The 24,600-nt window shown below is 39.0% G+C and overlaps 1 protein-coding gene across 3 annotated transcripts in view; it reads right to left on the minus strand.

Moving 5' to 3' along the window:
* Positions 1–24,600, minus strand: part of IPCEF1 (interaction protein for cytohesin exchange factors 1) — a 154,959-nt gene that overhangs the window by 48,325 nt on the left and 82,034 nt on the right. Inside the window, exons 4-5 of one of the 3 annotated variants that reach the window (XM_081295890.1) lie at positions 18,798–18,843; positions 18,016–18,185 (exon numbers count right to left, since the gene is read on the minus strand). In XM_081295890.1, coding sequence (XP_081152016.1) covers positions 18,016–18,185; positions 18,798–18,843 — 216 coding nt within the window. Of the gene's footprint in view, positions 1–18,015; positions 18,186–18,542; positions 18,679–18,797; positions 18,847–24,600 lie in introns of those variants that run through there. The other 2 variants (XM_081295889.1, XM_081295891.1) reach the window with 2 other exon arrangements.

Genomic DNA, 24,600 nt, shown 5'->3' on the forward strand with positions numbered 1-24,600 from the left:
AAATGGCTTAATTTTTTTCAAACAGGACCCCAAATAAATTTGAGTGAAGCCCCTTTTGTGTTCCCCAGTGAATCCTCCCTTTTATAAGCAGAGGCTTCTCTCTCTCTCTCTCTCTCTCTCTCTCTCTCTCTCTCTCTCTCTCTCTCTCTCTGGAAGAGATTTGAGCTGTATTCAAAGTCACAGACAACTGTGTCAAAAATGGTCCTTGCTTATTTGACTTGCAAAAAAAAAAAAAAAAGGCTTAGAAATGACAAGCACGGTGGGTAAATCTTGAGGGAATGACAGTTTTCTTCTCTTCCTCCTCCTTTTCCTCCTCCTACCCCTTTCAGATCCCTTGTTGCCTGTTATATTAACTAAAATAACTTGCTTGAATGGTATCCTTTTAATGATTCCTAACTTTCTAAAGAGTTACTTGACAGTTATGCATCGGTGCCCACAAACTTCCCTCTGAATTATAACACAATGAAGTCTGTTTTCTCACCAAAACTACCAAACCACCCTCTGGCCCATGTGCAAACTTGTCTCACCAAATCTAGTCCTAATTCTGAAGCGACACCACATCTCTCACTTGTGTTACGATGCTCTCTGCCTATATAATGACCACAGAGGCCTCCCTACCTCTTTCCCCAGCATCTCTGATTTTGTTCACCTTGGTAGAACGACACCAGCAGTTGCTGTCCTTAGGAAGCATTAATTCTCACTGTTATCAAAATTGCTCATGTTAAAATGATGGGGGTATGGAATAAGGTGCTGATAACCTCTCTCATGTCATGAATCACCAATATTTATATCTCCTCTAAACATTCTGCTCTCATTTACCTACGGGGCTTTACACACTCACAGATTCAACAAATATGGATCCAGTGCCCTCTTCATACCAGGTACTGTGCCAACATATGGAATATATTAGTGGACAAACCAGAGACCCCTGCTCTCAGGGAAAGAGACAATCAGCTCAACATGTAAACACATAAATTACATGGCACCTGGTAGACAGTAATTCCTATGGGAAAAAAAGTGAATTTGGTCAGTGTAAAGGAGTTGTAGAGTGTGTGCAGGGCAGGGGCCTGCTTCAGCCTGGGCCACATGACCCTCTCCTCACTCTGATAAGTTTCCAAGACTCAACATAGGTGGGACCTTCTTCAAATCCTTTGTCCTGCTCCCCGCAGCCTAGAATAGGTACCCTCCTGGGTCCCTGCACCAGAGATGGATTTTCCCTACAGTACTGCTCTCCCTGAATTATTTGCTTCTCCAATAGAGTGTGGGTGCCTTGAAAGAAATAATTGTGTCATTTATACTTCTTTTTTACACATAAGATAGGTGTTCAATACTTGTAGAATACAGGAGTTTTATGAGTGATCAGGCCTTAGGGACAATTATCTTTTTCCTTTGACAATAAAGAAAGTGTTAAAATGAGCAACAGAAGACACTTTGGAAAATAGTTCAGCAGTTTCTAAAAAATGTAAACATATAATTACCGCACACCCAGCAATTCCACTCCCAGGTATCTACCCAAGAGAAATGAAAGTGCATGCCCACGCAAAAATTTGTGTGCAAATATTTATAGCGGTGCTATTCAACCTAAAGTCATCAACTGATAAATAAACAGTGTGATGTGTTCATACAATCAAGCACTGTTTAATGACAGGAAGGAGCAAACAATGATCACATGCTGTACCTTATTGTTCTAAGTGAAGGCATGAGGGACCACACAGTACCCTATGACTCCATGTGCATGAAATCTATAAAGACAGAAATCAGAAGAACAAGTTCCTGGGTGGAAAACGGGATTAACTGAAATGGGCATGAGGGATCTTACGGGTATGACGAAAATGAGCTAAAATTGATTTATTATAATGATTTCATCATTCAGTAAAATTGCCCAAACGATCACACTATAAATTTAAATAGAGTAGATTTTTATGACACATAAAACATACCTCAAGGAAGCTGTTTTTTAAAAAACCTGAAATGCAAGAAAATTTGGGAAAATAAAAACAAGTGAATAAGATCCCTCTTTCTGGGCTCTCAGTGATACTTGGAAAAAGGCAAAATAAGATGTCTTTGCCCTCTTCTCACTGAATATGATTGGTTTGAACTTTCACACACCAGTGAGTCAATATTCCTGATATTCAATAGTTTTAGCTTAACTAGGTTTCAAGTTTGGGCTACAGGAATTTGAGACATAAATATTTCATATGAAATTTGTCACACTTCAGACATTTTTTTAAAATTAACTAAAATGGGACATCAAATTTTAATATTTAAATAGCAGAGTACAGAGACTTTCTACAGCAGTGAAATACTTTGTATTTTCATAATGGTGGATACATGTCATTATATATTTGTCAAACCCACAGTGTTCACCAAGCGTGAACCCCAATGTCACTATACATTCTGGGTGATAATGACAGGTCAAGGTAGGTTGTCAATTGTAACAAACGCAGCATTCTGGTGGGGATAGTGAATATGGGGCTTATGCCCACGTAGAGGCAGGGAGGAAATAGGGAATTTCTCAATCTTCTGCTCAATTTTACTATAATCCTAAAATGCTCTGAAAATAAAGCATTTTAGAAAGTTGCTAAAATAGGACATTAGATTTTAATATTTATGTCCATTGCTATGATAAACATTGACTTTTACAAACCACAAGTATCTTGCAAGACAGGCAGATTACTTCTTGAGCATCTACGTAAGTCAGAAAGGGAGTCAGGCTAATAGAGAGAAACACGTGATCCGTACCCCAGAAACTTCACAAGTCAAAGAGGATCAAACCAGAATTCAAAAAAAAAAAAAAAAGGAATTGTCACATAGGACATTTACTAGGGGCTCCATGGCTAAAAATCAAAAGTATTGTCATCTAATTTCAATGGAACCATATCTTCTTGATTCTAAGAAACCTAATTTTCCTACAATTGATAATTCTGAAATCAGGAGGTACCTTAGGAATCTATATTCACTGCAGTGTTTCCCCTGTAAATCTTGTAGTTATATAAAATTTAGGCCTAAAAAAGGATTCTAAATTTTGAGGAAAAATTAGCCCAAGAAAATAAAATAAGATTTTTTTTTTTGTAAAAATCTTTTGTGTTTATAAGTGATTCAAAATTCTTGGCATCATTTTAAATCCATTGAAGTTCCCCAATGAATATCAGAATCAGGAGAAACTGCAAAAGTCCTTTCTCCAATAAACCCTGTGTTCTCTCAGTTCTGCCCGGCTTCGCTCTCCTCAATGGAAACAAGTCCACACGCCAAGCAGAGCTGCCCATTCCCACCCCTACCTTGGAACGGTTGTCACTAAATTCTCATGGTACACACAGACTTGTGACCACAAGAGAAACCTGAACCATGTTTTCTAAAACATGAGCTAAAGGAAACTAAGACTTAAGAAGAGATAAGAGAGGTCCCAGCTCCGCAGGGGGGACAGACATCTCTGTGCAGTGTTGGTGGCAGTGCACAAGGAAACCAGCAGTAACAGCAAAACTTCACCCTTGGCCCAGAAATCCACTTCCAAGACCTGTCCTCAGCGTGTCCTTGAGAATATGTGTAACGCCTCACGCACTGAAGCTTCATTTATATTTATAAAAGATCGAGATGAGTGCATACTGCCTGGAGGCAGTTGAATAGGCTGTGGAATCCACACTTAAGGAATAACCAGGAAAAATATCATATACAGAGAGAGGCTCTCTAGGACACAGGAGGAGGAGAGGCAAGTGGGTGAATATTTTATGGAAGAAGAGAACAGTGTGTCATTTGACATGCACACGTGTCTGTATTTACAAAAGCAAACAATGAAAAACATAAGCCCAAAACAAATAGGAAGAAAGGGAGGAAAAAGGTAGAGGAACAGAGACAAAAGCAAGACTTATGTGGCTGAAACTTGTTAGATAGCCTTGAATTTGGAATTGGGTAAATGGTTGATTTAAAAAAAAAAAAATCAGAAAAAAGAAGCAATTACCCAAATTGAAAACAAAGAAATTAACGGAATGTAAACATGGTGTCCCGCCCCCTACGAGTAAGAATGATTCCAAGAGACCTGAGAGCACAGAATTTTGATCATTCACAGTTAGTGGGATATTGTCTAAGAACTTCCAGGAAGGACAACGCTCTCATCACGTTTAGGGTAGTTTGGGTCGTGTTTTCTCTGCACAGCCTCCAAAGCCTTCCTCCTTCTCTCCTACAGTAAAGTCCATCGCAGTGCTTGGTTCTCATAAGCCAGTCATCTCCCTCTTCCTTTCAGAAAAGGAAGGACAAGGACCAGAACAACAAGTCCATCTCCCTTCACCCAGTGTCACCTGGGTCTGCCTGCAGAGAGCTGTGCTGTCACCAGCACTACATGGGAAGCAAGGGGGAAAAGGACTTTTTTTCTTCTAGATAGTAGAAGTAGGCCTGGCATTGGGAACACCTGGTATCCTTCTAAGAAGTAAAATAATTCTGAGTAACATCAAATAAGAGCTAGCCTTAATTGAGCATTCAACGTAAACCAGAGAGGTTCTAAGCACAGCCTTTGGAGAAACACTAATCCTGTTCCGAGTGTGGAAATCATGGAACGGATGGGTTTTTAACCTAGAGCACCAAACCAACATAATAATCAGATGGGAAAAGTGCATATTAATAAAATTATAGAACTCAGACCAGGCCCCAGTAACTAACTAATTCTACACATGAGACTAAAGAAATTCTTCAGTCTCAACCAAGAACTGTGATAGGAGGATAAAAGAATCTTGGCACAGGAAATAGAACCATGACTTTGGAGTCAGAATATCTCAATGCCAGTCACTTACTGTGTGATCTCAGGCAGAACACTTCACCTCTCTGAGTCAGTGTCCTCACAGTGAAAAAACATATATAAATAGCTTCTCAAAGCTAAATTGAAAAACATGAATGTGTTTAATACCGTAAATCTGTTAAAGCTATTAAAAAAAAGAAGAGTTTGTTATCATTAATCCATAGGAAATAAGAGGAAGAAAAAGAAAACAAAAGAGAAGGAACAATTCAGAAAAAGAAAGGTGACGTTAAATAAGCCTTCTGACTCAGTCCATTGTCACTAAACAGCTCTTCCTGTGCAGAATTACGTCTGCAACTCAGCTCTCCTTTGTCATCTTTGCATCAGATTAACGGTTGGAAAAAATTCAAATTCTTTAGAGAATAACAATGCTTGCAAGCTTGCTAAATCTTCACACATTACTCGGGACATATTTTTAATACAACACTATTGCTTTGGAGTTTATCTAACAAGACACAATGAACATAATTTTGATCCTCAGAGACTTTCCTTTTACAAATGCATAGACATAGATATTCTCCATAGAAAACATTTGATAAATGGGGGCTGGGGATGTGGCTCAAGCGGTAGCGCGCTCGCCTGGCATGCGTGCGGCCCGGGTTCGATCCTCAGCACCACATACAAACAAAGATGTTGTGTCCGCCGAGAACTAAAAAATAAATAAATATTAAAAAAATTCTCTCTTTCTCTCTCTCTCTCTTTCTCTCTCTCTCTCTCTCTCTCTCTCACTCTCTCTTTAAAAAAAAAAAAAAAAAAGAAAACATTTGATAAATGTTTTTGGCTAATAAACAGAAAGGCCCAATTTCCTATAGATCCCAAAGACTGGGTATTAATTATAAAAATGGACCCAAATTGCTGCTGATGAAAATCATGACAGTCCTGAGGATGTGCAGACTCCAGCAAGGGAGAGAGGGAAAGGGCTCTGAAGCATGCAGGTGTTGCTGGGGACCCAATCAGGTCCCCTGGTCCTTGCCACCCAGGTCCCCTGGTCAGGCTTCCCACTGCTGGCACCTGCACCCCTTTGAGGGAAGGCTTCTCTGGCTGCCCACGTCCCACTTTCCCCCATGCAGAGGTGCTCAAGGTGAGCTCTCCACTAATGACTGATGGGACCTGGGGTATAAATTCCCCAGCTCTTGCCTCTCACAAGCTGTCCGAGTTCCCAACATGAGTAAGCATCAATCACCCTCAGAGCCTACTAGTTTCCTTCCCACCCTCTCTCTTGACTGTCTTTTTTCCTGCAGATACAGTCAGCCTGACAGATTTGTGGGTTCCATATACAATCATGAACCAACCATGGATCAAAAACATTCAGAAAAAAAAAATGGTATCTATACTAAACATGTGCAAATTTTTCCTTTTCATTATTCCCTCAACAATACAGTACAAACACTATTTACACAGCATTTACATTATTTTGTTATCAGTGATCAGGACATGACATAGGGGAGGATGTGTAAGCAAATACTACACTATTATGTATGAGGGCTTGAAGATTCAAGGATGGTAGAGTTCCAGGACATCCTGGAAAAGTCTTCTGCATATCCCACAGGATGACTCTATTTTCAAGATGTCTTCCCAAATCAACTACATGCACCCAAATCCTCTTCAGGGTCTGCTTCTGGGAAATCTAAACCAGGATGCCAACCCCACAGCAGAATAAATAACACACCTGCTCTCCATTATGACCCCTCTGTAATATCTCCACCTAAAATTACCCAAGGACATGACTCCCTCGTTATCACATTAGGTGCTGATAAGTGGTGACCAAGAGGGAGCTGGCATGTTCTTCAGTGATTGGCAATTCAGCTCTCCTGACTCACTTAGCTTCTTCAATTCTCTCCCTATAGAATCATAACTGAAATTGTGTTACTTCCAGGTAGTCAGAAATTCGAAGGAAGTCATTACTTCTAGAAATGTCATTTTCAAAATCAATTAAGGTGGACATTTCACAATTTAAAAGAACTGTGGTGAGTGTTCTCCATAGTGTGAAGTGCTCAGCATAGCACACATACTACCCCTCCGAGCTTCTGCTACCACCTGCTCTCTTAGAAACTGTTAACCCCAGAAATATGAACATCTTCACCTACATATGCTGGTCTCTTCAAGAGTCAAAAGTAAAGAAAAGAGAGAAACAAAAAGTAGAGGTAATACATAAAAAGAGTAAGTGTCAAGTGAATTCAAAGACATTTGCTTAAATCTCACTATTACAGAATAAATTATATATCCACCTAATAAATCACATCTACCATCCACAATTAGAACAAGATCAGGAAGAATGAATAAAGAAACACCGTTTAAGAAACTTTAAAATTTGTACATTCCCTTTCAATATTAGAGATTAATGAGGAATAAAAACTAGGGTTAATTCTTTTTAAAATCACAATGAGGATATACACATCTTGCCTTCACACAAAGTATATTAATCTTCAAATTCTTCAGGAACTTTCAGATCTCTTCAAGATGCTTTAGCAAAGTTCACAAATCCATCTCCACATCCATGCCCACTTCCATATCCATCAAATCCTCTTCCATAGTTACTTTCTGGTTCTGGTCCAAAATATTTCCACCACCACTACAGGGGGAATCCCCAAAATAACAGTTTCCTCCTTTTTCATTCCTAGAGCTTTGGACTTTTTGCATTTCTTCTCTAGACAAAGTCTTTCTTACTTCTGCATTGTGATCATTTGAAATACAAGTTTATCCACAGGATCATGGTCATTAAATGTAACAAAGCCAAAGTTTCTTTTCTTTCCAGACTGCTTATCAATAATTTATCTCAATGGTATCAAATTTTCCATATCCTTCAAATTAATCTCTAAGGTGATATTCCTCAGCATCTTCTTTAATTCCACCAACAAATAGCTTCTTCGTAGTCACCTGGAGGTGGCAATGTTGCAGGTGGCCCTGGTTATGGAAGAGGAAGAGGAGGATATGATGGAGGGGGACCTGGATATGGCGACCAGGGTGGTCTGGACAACAATGGAGGAGGACATTATGGAAGTAGAAATTATGCTGATTTGAGAATTATAACCAGCAACCTTCTAACTGTGGTCCAATGAAGAGTGGAAACTTTGGTGGTAGCAGGAACATGGGGGGACAATATAGAGGAGAAAATTATGGTGCAGGAGGCAGTGGAGGAAGTGGAGGTTAGGTGGAAGGAGCAGCTACTGAGCTTCATCCTACTTGCCATTGGTTTCACTGTATAAATAAGAGAAGATGAGAGCCCAGAGGTAACAGAATAGCTTCAGAATCATCGAAATAACAATATTAAGGGAACTGTTATCTCAGTTATACATAAACAGGCAGTGATATGCCAGAAGACACCAAAGCAGATGCAGAGAGCCATTTTGTGAATGGATTGTATTATTAAATAATATTACCTTACTGTGGATGAAAGATTGTAAAAAAAAATGCTTTTGAAACAGTGTCTTAGCTTTTTAATTGTTGTCTCTTTCTAGTGATCTTTGTAACAGTGTAGAAGCACTCCTTCTTTGATAACGCTAAATTTGTAAATTTCAAGTGACATGTGAAATCTTTTTCAAGGTTTTTCTCAAAGTTTTGAAAAGCTATTAGTCAGGATCATGTCTTATGTAATAAGACATAACATTTTTCCTTTAAAAAATTTTTAGTGCATGTGCAGAGTTATAAAGCTGTTGTATTTTTAGGATTTAATAAAATAATTCTAAAGGGAAAAAAAATCATCTACTCAACTACAAATCCAATTCAAAGACGGGGAAAAGGTATTTCTCCAAAGAAGATATACAAATGGCCAATTTTTAGCACTTGGGAAAGATGTTCATGGCACTCAATCATGAAGGAAATGCCAACCAAAACTGCAGTGAGATATCACTTTGCACTCATTAGGATGGCTATTATCAAAAGTAAATAACCAGATAAGTAGGTGTTGGCGAGGACATGGAGAAACTGGAGCTCCTGGTACTGTTGGTGAAATGTAGAGTAGCTACTGTGGAAAACAGTCTGGCAGTTCCTAAAAAAAAAACTAAAAGCAGAATCACCATGTGATCCTGCAATTTCACTTCTGAGTGTATACCCAAAAGAACTGAAAGCAGAGTCTCAGAGAAATGTCTGTCTGTCCATCTTCACAGAGGCATTATTGACAAAAATCAAAGGGGAAAGAAAGCAACTGATACGTGTGGATAAACAAAATGTGCAATATGCTACCATGGAATAACATTCAGCCTTCCAAAAAAAGGAAATTCTGACACAGGCTACAAAGTGGATGAACCTTGAGGACACTCCACTAGGTGAAATAAGCCAGTCACAGAATGACAAATGCTATATGATTATATTTACGTGAGGGACCTGGAGCAATCAATTCCTAGAGACAGAAAGCAGAAATGTAGTTGTCAGGAAAGGGGAGGGGAAAGAATAGGGAGTCACTGTTTAATAGGTACAGAGTTTCAGCTTTGCAAGATGAAGAGTCCTAGAGATGGGTGTCTGGAGATGGTTGCACAGCAACATAAACATGCTCAATGTCACTCAACTGTACCCTTAAGAAAGGTGAATATGACAGAGGACACAGAGACTAACCCACAAAATTACAATTTTCTTATATTAGACAAAGAAGCCAAAAACATAAACATAAAGATAGCCTCTTTATCAAATGATGCTGGTAAAACAGGAAATCCATATGCAACAAAATGAAATTAAACCCCTATCTCTTACCATGCACAAACTCAACTCAAAGTGGATCAAGGACCTAGGAACTAAACCCTGTGTCTAATAGAAGAAAAAGTAGGCCCTCCTTCATGGGGGATTAGGCTCCATCATGAGGGATTAGGCCGCAACTTCCTTAATAAGACTCCTATAGTGTAAGAATTAAAACCAAGAATCAATAAATGGGATGGACTCAAATTTTAAAAGTTTCTTCTCAGCAAAAGAAACAATCTGTGAAGTAAACAGAGAGTCTACATCTTGGGAGCAAATCTTTACCCCTCACACATCAGATAGAGCACTCGTCTCTAGGGTATATAAAGAACTCAAAAAGCTAAACACCAAAAAACAACCCAATCAATAAATGGGCCAAAGATCTGAAGAGACACTTCTCAGAAGAGGATATTCAACCAATCAGCAAATATATGAAACAATGTTCATCATCACTAGTAATTAGAGAAAGGATGCAAATCAAAACTACTCTAAGATTTCATCTCACTCCAGTCAGAATGGCAGCTATTATGAAGACAAGCAACAATAAGTGTTGGTGAGGATGTGGAGGAAAAGGTACACACACCCTCCTACACTGCTGGTGGGACTGCAAACTGGTGCAGCCAATATGGAAAGCAGTATGGAGATTCCTTGGAAAATTGGGAATGGAATCACCATTCAACCCAGCTATTCCACTCCTCAGTCTTACCCAAAGGACTTAAAAACAGCATACTACAGGGACACAGCCACATCAATGTTTATAACAGCACAATTCACAATAGCTAAACTATGAGACCAACTTAGATGCCCTTCAGTTGATGAATGGTTAAAAAAAATGTGGCATTATACACAATGGAATATTACTCAGCAATAAAAGAGAATAAAATCAAGGCATGTGCAGGTAAATGGATGGAGTTAGAGAAGATAATGCTAAATGAAGTTAGCCAATCCCAAAAAGAACAAATACCAAATGTTTTCTCTAATATAAGGGGGCTGATTCACAGTGGGGTAGAAAGGGAAAGCATGGGAGGAATAGATGAACTGTAGATAGGGCAGAAGGGTGGGAGGGGAAGGAGGGGCCATGAGGTTAGAAATGATGGTGGAATGTGATGGTCATCATTATCCAAAGTACATGTATGAAGACACTAATGGGTGTGAATATACTTTGTATACAACCAGAGATATGAAAAACTGTGCTCTATATGTATAATAAGAATTGTGATGCATTCCACTGTCATATATAAATTCGAAAAAAAATTAATTAAATTAAAAAAGAACGCTGGATATGATAAACTTCATAGTGTGTGTATTTCATCCATGATTTTGAAACAAGAAACTTTTTAAAAACTGCACCTACTGCCCTAAAGTCATTGTGTGTCAGAAAAGGATGGAAGCGTATCTGGCACAGGACATTTTGTGAGATTCACAGTGGAAAAGTGTCAGCGGCTCACGTGCCCTTGGTGAGCACTGACCCTTTCCCAGGTGGCAGCACCTCCTTATGCTTCTGTTTGGCAGATGAGGACACATCTGGCTGCAGGGTCAGGTTAAAACCTGTCCTGGTGCTGAGCCCAGGGGTAGGTTCCAACAGATACAGCATGCCATTTCCTTGTGTCTTTTTTGAAGACACTGTTTCTAAAATGTTCCCCTAAATTCTGCACCCTTAAAAACATTCCATTTAGTTTTTTGAAGTTTCCACTGCATAGCTTCCTTTGCAAATATTGTTGAAGCATGTTCTCTGGAAGACGGAACTCGGCAGTGGGACGACAGTGAGTTTCTCAGCTATCTAGTCCATAGAAGCATCTGCCCTGGCCCTTGAAAGCATTCGCTTCAGTGGGGGTGGTAAGTCTTCAGATAGAGATTTCTCAGGGAACTCATCAAATCAAAACAAGGGTTCAGCTCATCTCATGGGTCACTCCTCACTCCATGCTTGGGAAATGTGCTAACTCCTGAAATACCACCAAAAAATAACTCATGTATTATCTGTCCTCTTCCCCAGCAAGGGAAGCACTGTGTTGAAGAATACCCCATGTCTTCTAATCGCCTCCCTGAATTATGGCTTACAGTCATCCTTGCACTGGGTAGTAGGCCTATTTTTATTATCCCTAGCACAGGGTAGGCCACAGTCACCAAGGGAAACCATTTCTAGTGTCCTGAATTCCTTAGCACTACTCTGCATCCTGAAATCACAATACTTATGCAAGCCTATTTCTTCTAAAGCCAACATAAAAGTGCTTCTCTTTGTATGCATTCCTTTGATGTTTTTATATTGCCTTTGTCTCCATTTGATCTTCTCAAAGCACTTCTGAATTATATAAAGAGAGAGTTCTAGATCAAAGTTTACTTATAAGAAAATGGATGCATAGAGTTATCCCAGTGACCTAGCGATTCCCAACTTCAAGAGAAAAAGTGCAGAGCTCGAATCTGCACAACAGACAACCTCATACATGCTGGCAAAATCCACCTTCCTGCTTTCTTACTTAAAAGAGCAAAGAAATTATACAAATGTGTACATACACGTATTTATACGTCTGTGTCAATACATTATGTATATGAATATTTGTAAACATTAACATTTATATATACACATTAGTATTTATACATTTATACATACATAAATTTAATACGTATCACTTCAGATTTAGGTTAGTGAGCTATGCGTGTATTCACTTCCTGTTTGCTCTTTTAAAGGATTTTAGAATGGAAGGCAATTTTATTTTAAATTCTACAGAGAGACAAATAAATAAGTCTTGTTCCATGAATCATCATTTTGAAGTCAACTGGTCACTCGCTGCTACTGGCGCATCCCATCTAGCCTGTCAATGTTTCTGCTTCTCATCCTCCTTTCTAACATGAATTCTAGGCTGGCGGACAGTTCACTAATTTCATGTAATTGGTTTGAATTATTTTCACTGAACATTTTCAAACACTGAAATTTTTAAAGATACACTCAGAAACTGGTAATTGGCTAAGGCAATGAATATAGAGTTCAGATGAATTAGAAGCCTATTATTCTCCTTTTGATAGAAACATATCAAGGGACATGTCAGGGGCTCGATAATACTTTGATTAGATAATTTATATAACTAATTGATAGTTAAATAAAGTAGTAAGCAATTCCCTTTAAAAATTCTGCTGCCTACTGTATATGTATAACCTCTAGTCTTCAAATACAGTGCACCAAAAAATATGTTTTCAGGTGTTTACACTGTGGTCGATAAAAGAAGAAAAATTAAATTTTGTTCTAACCTATGGCAAATTTACTCAGACAGGTTTCCAAAATGTATGCTAATACATGATTATGGATAAAAGGCACAGAAGACTAAAAGCCTCTTTCTCAGGGAGAATTAAACCAACTTTCCCCCCACCCCCTTCAGTTCAAAGAAAGGCACTGTATACTGAAATTTTCATGAATAGAGAGATTCTGGTTTTCAAATAACATTTTTCAACAAGGGTAAATTCTGCCCAATCTAAAAATGGATAAGAGCTTTGCTATAAAGATTCTCATAAACTTGGTTCCAAGGAAAACACTTTCCAAATCTAAGATCTTCTGCATGTGCAGCTGGTGACACAGACACACAGAGCCATCCAGACAAGAAGAAACAATCACATCGGCACAGGCAGATTGGATTCTCAAAGAACTGAAAAGCCTGCATACTGTGCACTAAACCAGCTACGCACCCACAAACCTCATCCAGTTCCCACAAACGTTCATGAAATGGTCAGGTGATGCGTCCAGGGGCTCCCGGGCTCCCTCGAATTGTTGCTACAACAGCCCAAGTGGCATCAATAAATAGTTACTTTATTATAAAATGCAGGTATCTAATAATTTTATACAAATAAATAATGGACAAAATGGAAATAAACCAAATAAACAATACAAATGAATTAAAATGAAATTCTGTATTTTAGCCCCAAACTCTTCCTTCCTCAATCTTCATATTATTTTCCCAGCCTTCCTGGGCTCCAAAACTTGGCAATCATTTGGTCTCACTTTAGCCTCAATTTTTTTGTCCTATGTCCAAGTACTCTCCATATGTTGCTCTTTCTTATTAGCAAACCGTGTCCCAAATTTTCATGATGGACACTCCAGTCTAGAAGCTTGTGTCTGAATGCCTGCATCTTCATCTTCATCTTCTCCTCACTGGCTTTCTCAAAGTCCCCTCATTGCCAACGCCTGGCCGATACATTGGATTTTTCATGTGCCAATTTCACTTCCAGCTCTGGAATATGCAATGGCTCCCTACTGCCTGCTGGATAATATCCGATACGTTCCTACCCTGTGTGCAAAGACCCTCATTTACTGGCCCTGGGTCACGTCTCAGTGAGGAAGCCATGCAGTCTGGCTTTGGTGATGGAGGATCTTGGTGTTAATACCAGCTCTGCCGTTTAGCTCTTATAAGGCTTTGAGCAAGTTCCTCCTTTCCCCTGGACTTCAGTAAACTCACTTGAAAAATGGAAATAATAAAAACCTACCTTGCTCAGTTATTATGAGAATTCAATATGATGCCTAACACAGTGGGTTGGCACAAGTCCTTTACATTTTCATTCCTTTATTCTCCATCACATCACATGGGGATGCTCATCCTCCTTCCCTCTACCTCTCAAAACTCCTAATAAGTGTGGGTAAAACAGGAACAGCTGTGTGGGACCTATTGGGAAGCCTGGGGCCTTTCTAGAAAACCCCAAATTGAACCTTTCCCTCTATCTGTTTTTAAGAATTGGAAATCCCTTTCTTAGAAAATTATTTGCTTTCAAAAGCAGCCCTTGTTTGTGAGGTCCCATTTCTCACAATTCCCATGAGCAATGCAAAGGCTGATGATTCCTGATTCTCGCGCATGAAATCAACCAATTTTAGCCAAGTGCCTATTAAATGTAAGATACTGAGCAAGGTGCTGAAGATGTATCCATAGTTGCCCTACATAGATTATTATCAATTATGGAAAACAGCCAGGATGAGCATGATTACAAAAATAATAGAGATGCTCAGGAAGCAGACAGAGGCAGACAAAATTCAGGTCAGAAGATTAGGTGAGTCCATGTAGAAGGAGCGCTTTTTAAGCTAAAATTTAACTAATGAGGAGGAATCAGCTTGATGGAATTGGGCTGAAGAAAGATTTCAGGACATGGAGATCTCAGTTTTCTGAGCACAGAAAAAGCATGTGCGGAGTCTCAGTGGGAGCTGGTGCCCAGGAGAGAGGGATCCGAAGTCCTGTCTGGAAGCCTGGGGTCGGTGGGAGGTGTGGGGAAGGAAGACAGGGACCCGCTGAAGAGAATCCCTTTGCTTCACAGGAAGTGAAGTTGCACTTTATCTTAAGGGCAAGGGGAGACCAGAGTATGGGTTTTAATTCCGGGATTTTAAGCAGCTGGGGTTTTCATGGCTGTTAAACGTACATATGGCTTTGCAAGACTTGGCATGCAGTCTGTGTGCCGTATCACAATCTAAGCTCATAGAACTTGAGGCAAAATATGCCAGGTGACCTTTCTCAGGGAAGTCTGGCTGGTGCAATTGGAAGCAGCACAGTGTGGGGAGAAGAAGGGATGCTCTGCCTTGGTCACTGGGTATAACACCAAAACCCCTGGGAAGGGAAGGGGTAGTGTGGTCTCCTCAGGCAGTGTTGGGACCAACGGGGACAAGCAAAGGGATCCAGTAGGATCAACCGTCACTTCACAGGAGAACTGGCCTAGATTTCACTTCTAGCCCTGTTCTTCCAGAACCCCACTGAAGGCAGGAACAGGTGCTCCTAATCATGTCCTCTGTCCTGGTCTCCAGATGCAGCCAGGTTGGCAGGGCACGAGGATCACGGATTAGGAATCAAGGGGCCTGAATGTGATGCTGTTTTCTTCCACTGACTACTCATACGACTTAGGGCGATTAAAACAACTGCTGAGTCTCAATGTTCCCAACTTTCAAAAATGTGGACTAGTTACTGCCTGTTGGGGTGTTTCTAATGACCAAATAAAAGCAAATATAAAGGTTCCTAGACTCTCCCTCGGCATGTAGCAGACATCCTGTTAAGAGGTGGCTCTTACTATGAGGTCAAGAAGTCACACACCACAGGGCTGGCCCTCCCCCAAGAATGAAAATATGGAAAACAGGAGAAGAGCTCGCTCTCCATTTAGGTGTCTTAGGAGCAACTCTGTTGAACCTGAGTTCTTCAAGAGGCAGAAAGTAAATAAATGTCTTAGCTTGGAGGCATGTGCTCGACTCTTATTTCACAGCTGATATTCACAATATGACTGCTAATTAAGTATTCATTGAGGGTTTCCCACAACACATATATAATTAAGATGTCAGGGAGTGTGTGTGTGTGTGTGTGTGTGAGAGAGAGAGAGAGAGAGAGAGAGAAAGAGAGAGAGAGAGAGAGAGAGAGAGAGAGAGAGAGAGAGAAGGGGAGGGGGTAATTCTCCTATGGAAGGGTCCTTCGTTATAGACCATAAATTTAATCTGCTACTTTCCTGGCCACCTCTTGTCAAGCTTGTTCTCAACATGATGTTGCTAATCTAACTCTATTTGAGGACATGATTGGCAACCTGAGTATTTCTTTTGGCATTTGCACAAAAACAAATAAGGACAGGTGCCTACATGGGTCTGCAGCTCTGACCTTCCCCTCTCTTTAGTCCAGTCTCAGCCAACGCTGCTGCCCCCTGAGGAAGACTGACATTCTGATACCTAAAATATGAAAGGCTTGCTGCCTGGGGGTAACCCATTGCTCCTCTAAGGAAAGCATAAATCAAATGAGCCAAATCTATAAACAAGGGGGTTCAGAGGTACTTTCTTTAAAGTCTATAAAGACAGGGATAGATCCAGAACATATTTGCTGAATAATCTGAGACGATGAATTTACAGTTCCAATGAAGCTTCATTGCTTCCCACAGATGCACTGTGCAGCATCAGTGCCCCATTTATCCAACAGTCTCTGGGAGTTCCCCAGAGCTGTTAAAAGGTCAATCAGGAAGTCCTCTCATCTTAGGAAAGATGCAGATGACCACCACTTGCCACAACCACCCAAGAGCAAGAGCCTAAAAGAGTAAGAAACAAGAAAAAAAAAACTTATGTTACCCTTAATTCCCATGAAGGAAGCTGTATTTGTGAAGGAAACCCCCCTCAGGATAGGAGACAAGACCTCAGCCCCAGCTTTTCTTGAAGAAGAAAAGCTAAAACTATTCCATGCTAGACAAGATGGGCCCAAAGGGAAGAAGGAGACAGGAAAGAGAAAGGAGAGCGTAGAAGGCTGTACATGCTACCAGAGGCTGTCTCTGATAACCCCCTAAATCTTTGATAATTCATCAAATGCTTAAAGAAGTGGATTTTTGTAGAATTTGATGATGAGCTTTGTACCATGCTGTGCATGGAGTGAAATCAAAGAAATCATCCTGGAAAGAGGGGTGCAGAGAGAAGCCCAGCAAAGTGTGCTTACTCCAGGACACTAATGTTGAATCTGAGTCCAGTTTAACCAATTCCTTGAAGGTGCCCAATAATCTGAGTAATTCAAATTTTTGGCTAGTTTTTTTTAAATTTTATTTTTGTTTCTTTCTTGATTATGCAAATATATTTTGACTAGTGGCCAATGAAGGTAAATTTATCAACTAAAAAGCTGGCCCACAAACAATATGCAGCACCTGTTTCCCATTTGTTAAGTTATATGCTCCATGACGCTATTGTTCAGAGAGATGGGCTTGCACATTTTAAAAGAATGGCAACACATAAATAGAATTTTTCTGACTTATGGAAAATCGATTGAGTACTTTTCCCTTAACTGGTTAAATGACATACATTCTCATGTTTACAAAGAGACTGAGCACCCTCGAGATCAACCATGGACTTCACCAGTCCTACCTGGAAGAGTCTACTGATTCGATATGTGACAACATCAGCATCTCTAAATGTTTCCAGCCATGAAAGATGAGCACACCCCCTAACAAGAACTTTCTTTCCTTCTCCTTGCAGCAGCAGAAAACCAGCCTGTGAAGCCGACCACAACTGTGTCTGCCTATTAAAGGATAAATTAGGTGACTATCTTATCCGGCATTGTCCACACATGAGTGGTTTAATGCCGTCACAGAACAGGAGACTCCAGTCGCCAACACAACACTGGCACGGAGGGCAGCAGTTCCAAACCAATGGATAGCAAAGGTCAGAGGGATGGGAGGGGAAACTAAATAGAAATAGCTTCTCTGCTCCCAATCAGTTCATACCCTTGATAGAGGGAAATGCTGAACCCTTTTTCAGTAGAGACCTCAGCCATGTCAAGTTCCCATATAAAGTGATTTACATGGGCATGCAAATCCTGAAAATACCCACATCTCTCATGGAACACTAACATTAACAGAACCCAAAAGCCTCCTTCAGCAAGGATATAAACTGGGATCCCTTCTTTCCTTCCTCCCCAACCAAGAAGTGGTCAAGCAGAATGGTTTTCTCCTTTGTAAAACACAACAAGATCACCTACGTTTTTCACTGCATCAGAAAGGGTTTCTGTAACTTATGTATTTGCTATGTTCCCAATCCCAGAAATCAAAATCTTTAATCCACCCGTCGGTAAAGAGGCTGGGGACGGAGGACTCACCATTTGACTGCTGTACCAGTACAGCGAAGACCCCTTCAGCACCACCCAGAACTTTTTCCATTTGTTGCTTAGGAAAGTCCCCTTTTCCTTTTTCTTATACAGCCACCCTTGGCAGTCAGCGTGTCCCAGATCTTTACAGGATATCCTCCTCCGACTCATGGTGAAAAAACCTGCAACAATTGCACCGACAGGTAAGTCTTCCCCCGATTTATGTGAGACCTTAAATCAACTTTTCATGGTATACCTCCTAGAAGTTGGATTTTTTTTTACCAAGATTTATGCAAAATAAATGCAAAGAAAAATCATTTGTTTTATTTTTAAACATTCATCCGATGCCCAGAAGGCAGAAGACATGGGGCAAAGATGCCGTGAGACTAATAGGCAAGTAGTGCTCTAAGAATACTATTCACCGAGAATAAGTTGAAAATTGAACAACTCGAGGCTGGCAGGGAGACCGTTGCTGTCACAGCTCCTTTGAACAATGATAGCAGTAGTTATGCAATAGATGTGGAAGGGTTAAACCTCACCTAGCGACACAGCCACTTCCCGACCCGGTGCCAGTTTTTCTGAGCTCTGTTGACATACCACGAGGGATTAATCCAAGTGAACAGCATGTCGTCATTTCTTAAGATCGATCCGAACATCACCAAAAATGAATCTGTCATCCACCTCCTGATATTAACGTTCAGACAGACAAAAATCTGATCCCAAACAAGGCACCCGGGAGAAAAATCCACACTCGTGCACACCAGAGATTAAAGAAACAAAAGAGATCTAATTACCTTGAGTTTTCTTCCTCGGCTTCTGACGCAAGGGAACCTGCTGGAACTGCTGGAAGGAAAGAAAAGAGGAAATTTCTGATTGTGTTGTAACATTTGTAAAGAGAGAAGGAGGGAGGAGGTGGCAGTGTTTATGAGCAGGGTGGATTCTAAAAAAAACTCTCTGAGCAGAGCTAAAGGGGAGCCACTAGCTGAGGCACAAAATGTGCTAATTAGAATCAATATACATTGAGCTGAACCCGAAAAAAAAAATGTAACGGGCATTTATCACTAATGTTTCCTGTTTCCACCCACAGGCAGTTCTCACTACTACTTCAGTTCTGATAGCACAGTGCTCACCAAAGTTTTAAGAACTCATCGATATTTCCCCTTTTAATTTTCTGTGACATAAGGAAAACTATATTCTGCATCATTTCTAAAAATGATCATTTTTAAATACCTGGAAGACAGCAGGGCACAGTGACACACACCTGTAATCCCAACCACTTGGAGGCTGAGACAGGAGGATCACAAGTTCAAGGCCAGGCTGGTCAACTCATAGAGATGTTGACTCAAAATTAAAAAATAAAAAGGGCTGGGGATGTAATTCAGTGGGAGCACCTCTGGGTTCAATCCCAAATGCCCACAAAAAGGAAAAAAAAGGAAAAAATTATTTATAAAAGGAAGACAACTCAAAATATTACAGGTTCATGCTGGTCTAAATTCATGGTCCCACTATCACATAATTTTACTTACATCTAAACCATATGAATTAAATAACCCCAGAGAAAGAAATTTCAACTCTGCACAATAGCACAGGCCTGTAATCCCAGTGTCTCAGGAGACTGAGACAGCAGGATAGCAAGTTCCAGGCCAGGCTGGGAAATAAGCCCTGTCTCAAAATTTTAAGAGGGGTTGGGGATGTAGCTCAGCAATTAACCATCCCTGGGTTCAATACCTCATACCAGAAAAATGACAATAATAAAAGAAATTTCATATGTCTTTTGGTGTGCACTCAGTGACTCTCAAACCTCCTTATCAAGAAATTCTTATTTTAAGCCAAGTTTAAATTTCTTATTCTGTCTTTAGCTCTAAATATTTCTCACGTTTTATGGAGGAAAAATTCGTTATCAACTACTCTTCTGTGCTAACTCTTCAATATTCAAATCAGATATAAGACAACATATTTGAAATACACATATTTTTTCACAACACATTTTAAACAACCCATGTATTACCAGAATACCATCAAAACTAGGAAACACCTCAAAAGAAACAATTCTCAATGGCGTATGTCTATATGCATGTGCAAATATAGAGAATTTTTGCTTAAGGAAATTTCATTTTCCTTCTACAATATCTAAGCTGAATTTATTCAAGCTTAATTAATTTGCCTTTGTGCAAATTGTGAATTCAAAAAATTTTAAAGCATACAATTGAAAAATAGTTCTTAAAGTTGGTAATCATGGCATTTTATATTATTGTATATACCTTCTAGTATTCTACATAACTATTGCTCTAATAGCTCTTGTATATGATTCTACTATATTTTTGAAGCATATATGATATACAGTGGAAATGTGATAGTATTTTAAAATCTAGAGGCCCAGAATCAATTATGGCTGTCATAATGAGTAGCTTGTGTCACACAGGGAAAAATCCCTCTGAATCTACTTCCTTATTTGTAAAAACAAGATATTTACAAGAATTCCAATCCTATAATTCTCACACAGATTTGAAAAGAGTTGTGTAAATGTACTGATAACTAAAAAACATAACTTTATACGAATAAGTGCAATAAAATATTCTATCATTAACATATAAACAAATGCTTCATATCTAATAAGCAAAAATCTCATGATTTTTTTAGTATCACTTTGTTTCCTTCAGCAATGATGAAGTTCAAATTAAGTCGTATTTCCTGGGAAATATATGTCCTGGGAAATACTACTCTTTATTTTATGCATGTTCCCTTTTCAAAAGGAATGATTGATTAATTTCTTTGCCATAATTTTTAAGCAAAGACAGACATGTGACATTCATAGCATGCTACTAAAGTCTAAGCATGTTATCATGGAAAGGACCAAGTCTCAGCACTATTTCACAAGTATCTCCCAAATATCTGCTTCTTGGTCTAAAATCCCTATCATCCTCCCTCTTTTAGTTATAGGTGGGTACAATATCTTTGTTTTATTATTTCATTTTTATGGGGTGCTGAGGATCGACCCCAGTGCTTCTTCACGCAGGCCAGGCAAGCGCTCTACCACTGAACCTCAGCCCCAGCCCCAGCCCCTTTTTTAATATGCCAATTATCTGAGATTATTACTAAAACCCAATTAGTACCTATAGACAAAATATTTTTGCCCAAAATGTATGGGAAGGTGAAACTTATCCGAGAGCCAGTACTAGAACATGTGAACTTAAATAGTGGGTAACAGATGGAAAATCTGGGATGCAGGAGGCCCCCAGGGAGCAATTAAAACAACTAAGAACCAGAGGAACCAGGAGAAAAGAGAGTCATCCACAATCATTCCTAGAGAGCTTGGGCCCCAGGTGAATAAAATGAAATTACATTATTTCAAACAAAAAGAGCACCTTAAAGGGAACCAGCTGAGTAAGTGAGGCAATCCCTAGGGATCAGTCATAGCATCTGCAAAGGTCGGCAGGAGCAACATGCATTCCATGGCTCCTCACTGGGCACCAGTGGGTCTCCTCCACCCATCCCTCAAGGGCTCCGGTGAGACCTGGGGTTCTCCAGCTCCCTCCATCAAATCCTAGTCCCAAATCAAAGTGTGAGCTCTGTCTCAGTTTTGCCCAAGACCGACCTTGGTGTCTATTCTCTTGCCCAGGCTGGGGTGAGAAGTGAGAGTCCCGAGCAGGGTAATGCAGCCTCAGACAGAGTGGGCGTTTAGTCCAAGCAAGCACCTTGGGCAGCCTTCTTTGAAAGAGGAAGGCAGCACTGGGAGTCAGCCCGGCTCAGAGAGTACTTCTCCTGACGCCAATTTTTATTAACTGTTTAAACGGTTTCCCTTGGCCAGAGACAGAGTGCATATTATAGAAATAACACCTTATAGGGGTTTCGGTTTCAGTTGATCTATGTGAATTTGAAACCTAAATTGGTTAAACGAGAGGATGAAAACAATCTTTGAAAACTTCACTGAGTCTAAGATAATTTTCCTCCTCACAACAGGAAGTGGAACCCACTAACTAGTCAGTCTCAAGATCTTAATGTGGTTTTCTTCACTAAGTAAGTGAAAGAAGTAAGGAACAAACTCTGAATTTTGAGACAGTTTCTCAAGAGGGGAATTATAATTTGTTATCACCATAAATACTCAGAGCCTAATAAGATATTTTCCCCATACTATTATTTTCCAGTTTGTAGGTAAAATGGAAGACAGATTTGTTAAAAAAAAAAAAAAAAAACATAAATCTGCCCTAACTTGGATCTAAAATTTGGGGGAAACTCTCCTTAAAAATATTTATTTTCTTTTTATTGAAATACACTTTTGCTCTATTTTGTAAAGAAATGATTCAAAATCTCCATTTGGCCACTAGTCATTCAAAAACACAGAAATATACTAAACAATCAGAATGAAATAAACCAAGGACTCTCCTTTGATATTAAATAATGGAGCCAACACCCAAGTTACAGGTAGTATTGACTTCTAATCTATAAACTAGTTTAGTTGTTAAATCTTGCAGGCACTATTTATCCCATGGTGTGTTAAAGTTTAGAATAAGATGGTTTGTCATTGTGACTCAGGTCATTAGCAAAAGTTATACAATATATACTGGCAAATGGGCTTTCTGGTTGCAGAAGCTCTGATTGATAACATTTGCCCATTTCTGAATTACAATTCTACACATCATTGACAATTTCAACTAACAGTACTTTAACAACCAAGCCACAAGAATTCCTGAGCTCTAAAGAGTTCCTGTTCTCCATAAACTCCTGACATCTCCCCAAATTCCTCTCCTCCTTCTTTGAAAATTAAATTCACATTTTTAAAAGGAATAGTAAAGTTTTTGATTAGTAAAATTTTACTTGTGATAATACATTTTAAAATTGCTTGTTATTTTAAAAAAACTATGTTAAAATCTGTTAATACATCAATATGAAGTGAAAACCTCTAGTAATGAATAATGGAGACAGGTAGTAGAAGTCATGGTTTGGATGAAATCACTTGGAGAATGTACAGATAGATGACAAAGGCTTCAAGACTAACATATTACAGAGAAGCAAAAAGAGGCACCTATCAGGAGCACTAAGCAGAACAGCCAAAGACAAAATCAGGAGCAGGGGTGTCCTGGAGACAAGGGAGAGGTTGAAGAGAATGGTAGGTCCAGACCATCAAATTCTGCTAATATAAAAGAAAAGGTGCATGGGACATCTTGGCAAGACATCTTCATGGGTAAATGGGTTGGGGAACAATGGGAAATAAGGAAATCAATAGCATTGCAGACTAGTCATCAAGAATCTTTACTGAATAAGAAACATAAATGTGTAGGAAGTCTCAGTGCCAGAGGATGGAGAATATCACTTGCTTCCTCCAAAACCAAGCTTCTATGCTTAAAATCATTATCACAATAAGATATAAATATGTATTTGGAAAGCAATTTTTGACTTATTTTATACTCCATTTTGCTTGGGTTTTGACATTATTTTTAAGGAAGTAAAATATAAATACAATTATAGTTCCTGTGAACTCCCTCCTTTTTCCATTTCCCTCTCATTCTCCCAGGTTACACTAACCTGAATGTGATATTCCTCATTCCCATACATTTTCGTATGGATAAACAGTTTTTTAACAATATTAAAACAATAGCATTAATATAGACCATCAATTTTTGATATTGTTTTGACATTTTTCCTTGTTGATGCATGTGGCTCTAGCTCACTTTCAATGCTGCCATAAATAAAATTGTCACAATCTGTTGATCCATTTATCTTTTTGTGTGCATTTAAGTTTTTTACAGTTTGCCCTAGCACTGCACTGTTGCAATTAACAACTCTAGAATTACCATTGTGCATGTATACATGTTTTTCTGGATTGCATATTTATCTGGAAATGGAACTGCATGGTAATAAGATATGTGTGTGCATCTTTTAACTTTTTGGATATTCCTAAATTGTTTTCAAATTAGTCTACTTATAGTCCCTCTTGAAACATAATATTTCTAATTTTGGTTTTAGTTCCTTATACTTTCAGTTCTCTTTCCCTATACATCTTTTTATCTGTTTCTCTTTTTTTCTCTCTTTGACAGTTTCTATTCTTATTATTCATATCTCCTTAAATTTTAGAATTTGCTGTTATTCTTTTTCTAATTCCTAGATATGTTTGCCTCATTTTTTTCTTTGTTTTTAATGCATTTTGACCTATAAATTTACTTCTGAATTCTACTTTACTTCTATCGCTCTGTTTTCCAATTCTAAATCATATATTTATGTCTATAGTAGATAGTCAAATGTATTTGCAAGTTTGTGGAATCATGGAAACTTTTAAAAAATGTTTTCTGTTTGATTTCTAAATTCATTACATTATTTTCAGGAAATTTGATCTCTATGATATTTCTTGAAATTCATTAGCATTTATTTGTGACTTACTACGTAGTCAAATTTCATTAAATTCTCTATAAACCTCAAAGTTCTTAATTCTGTTCCAAAATCTTTTATATCTCTATTTAATTTATGTAACTCTGTAGTTCTTTTTATTTTAAGCCTCTTTGTGTGGTTTGTTCATTTGTTTGTTTCTACTATTTGTTTTATAAGCAGCATAAGAATATATGTAGATGTCTTTAAAAATATAAGATTATCTATGTCTTTTAA

The sequence above is a fragment of the Spermophilus citellus genome, assembly GCF_964194105.1.
Source record: "Spermophilus citellus genome assembly, chromosome: 5".
In the NCBI taxonomy this organism is placed as follows: Eukaryota; Metazoa; Chordata; class Mammalia; order Rodentia; family Sciuridae; genus Spermophilus; species Spermophilus citellus.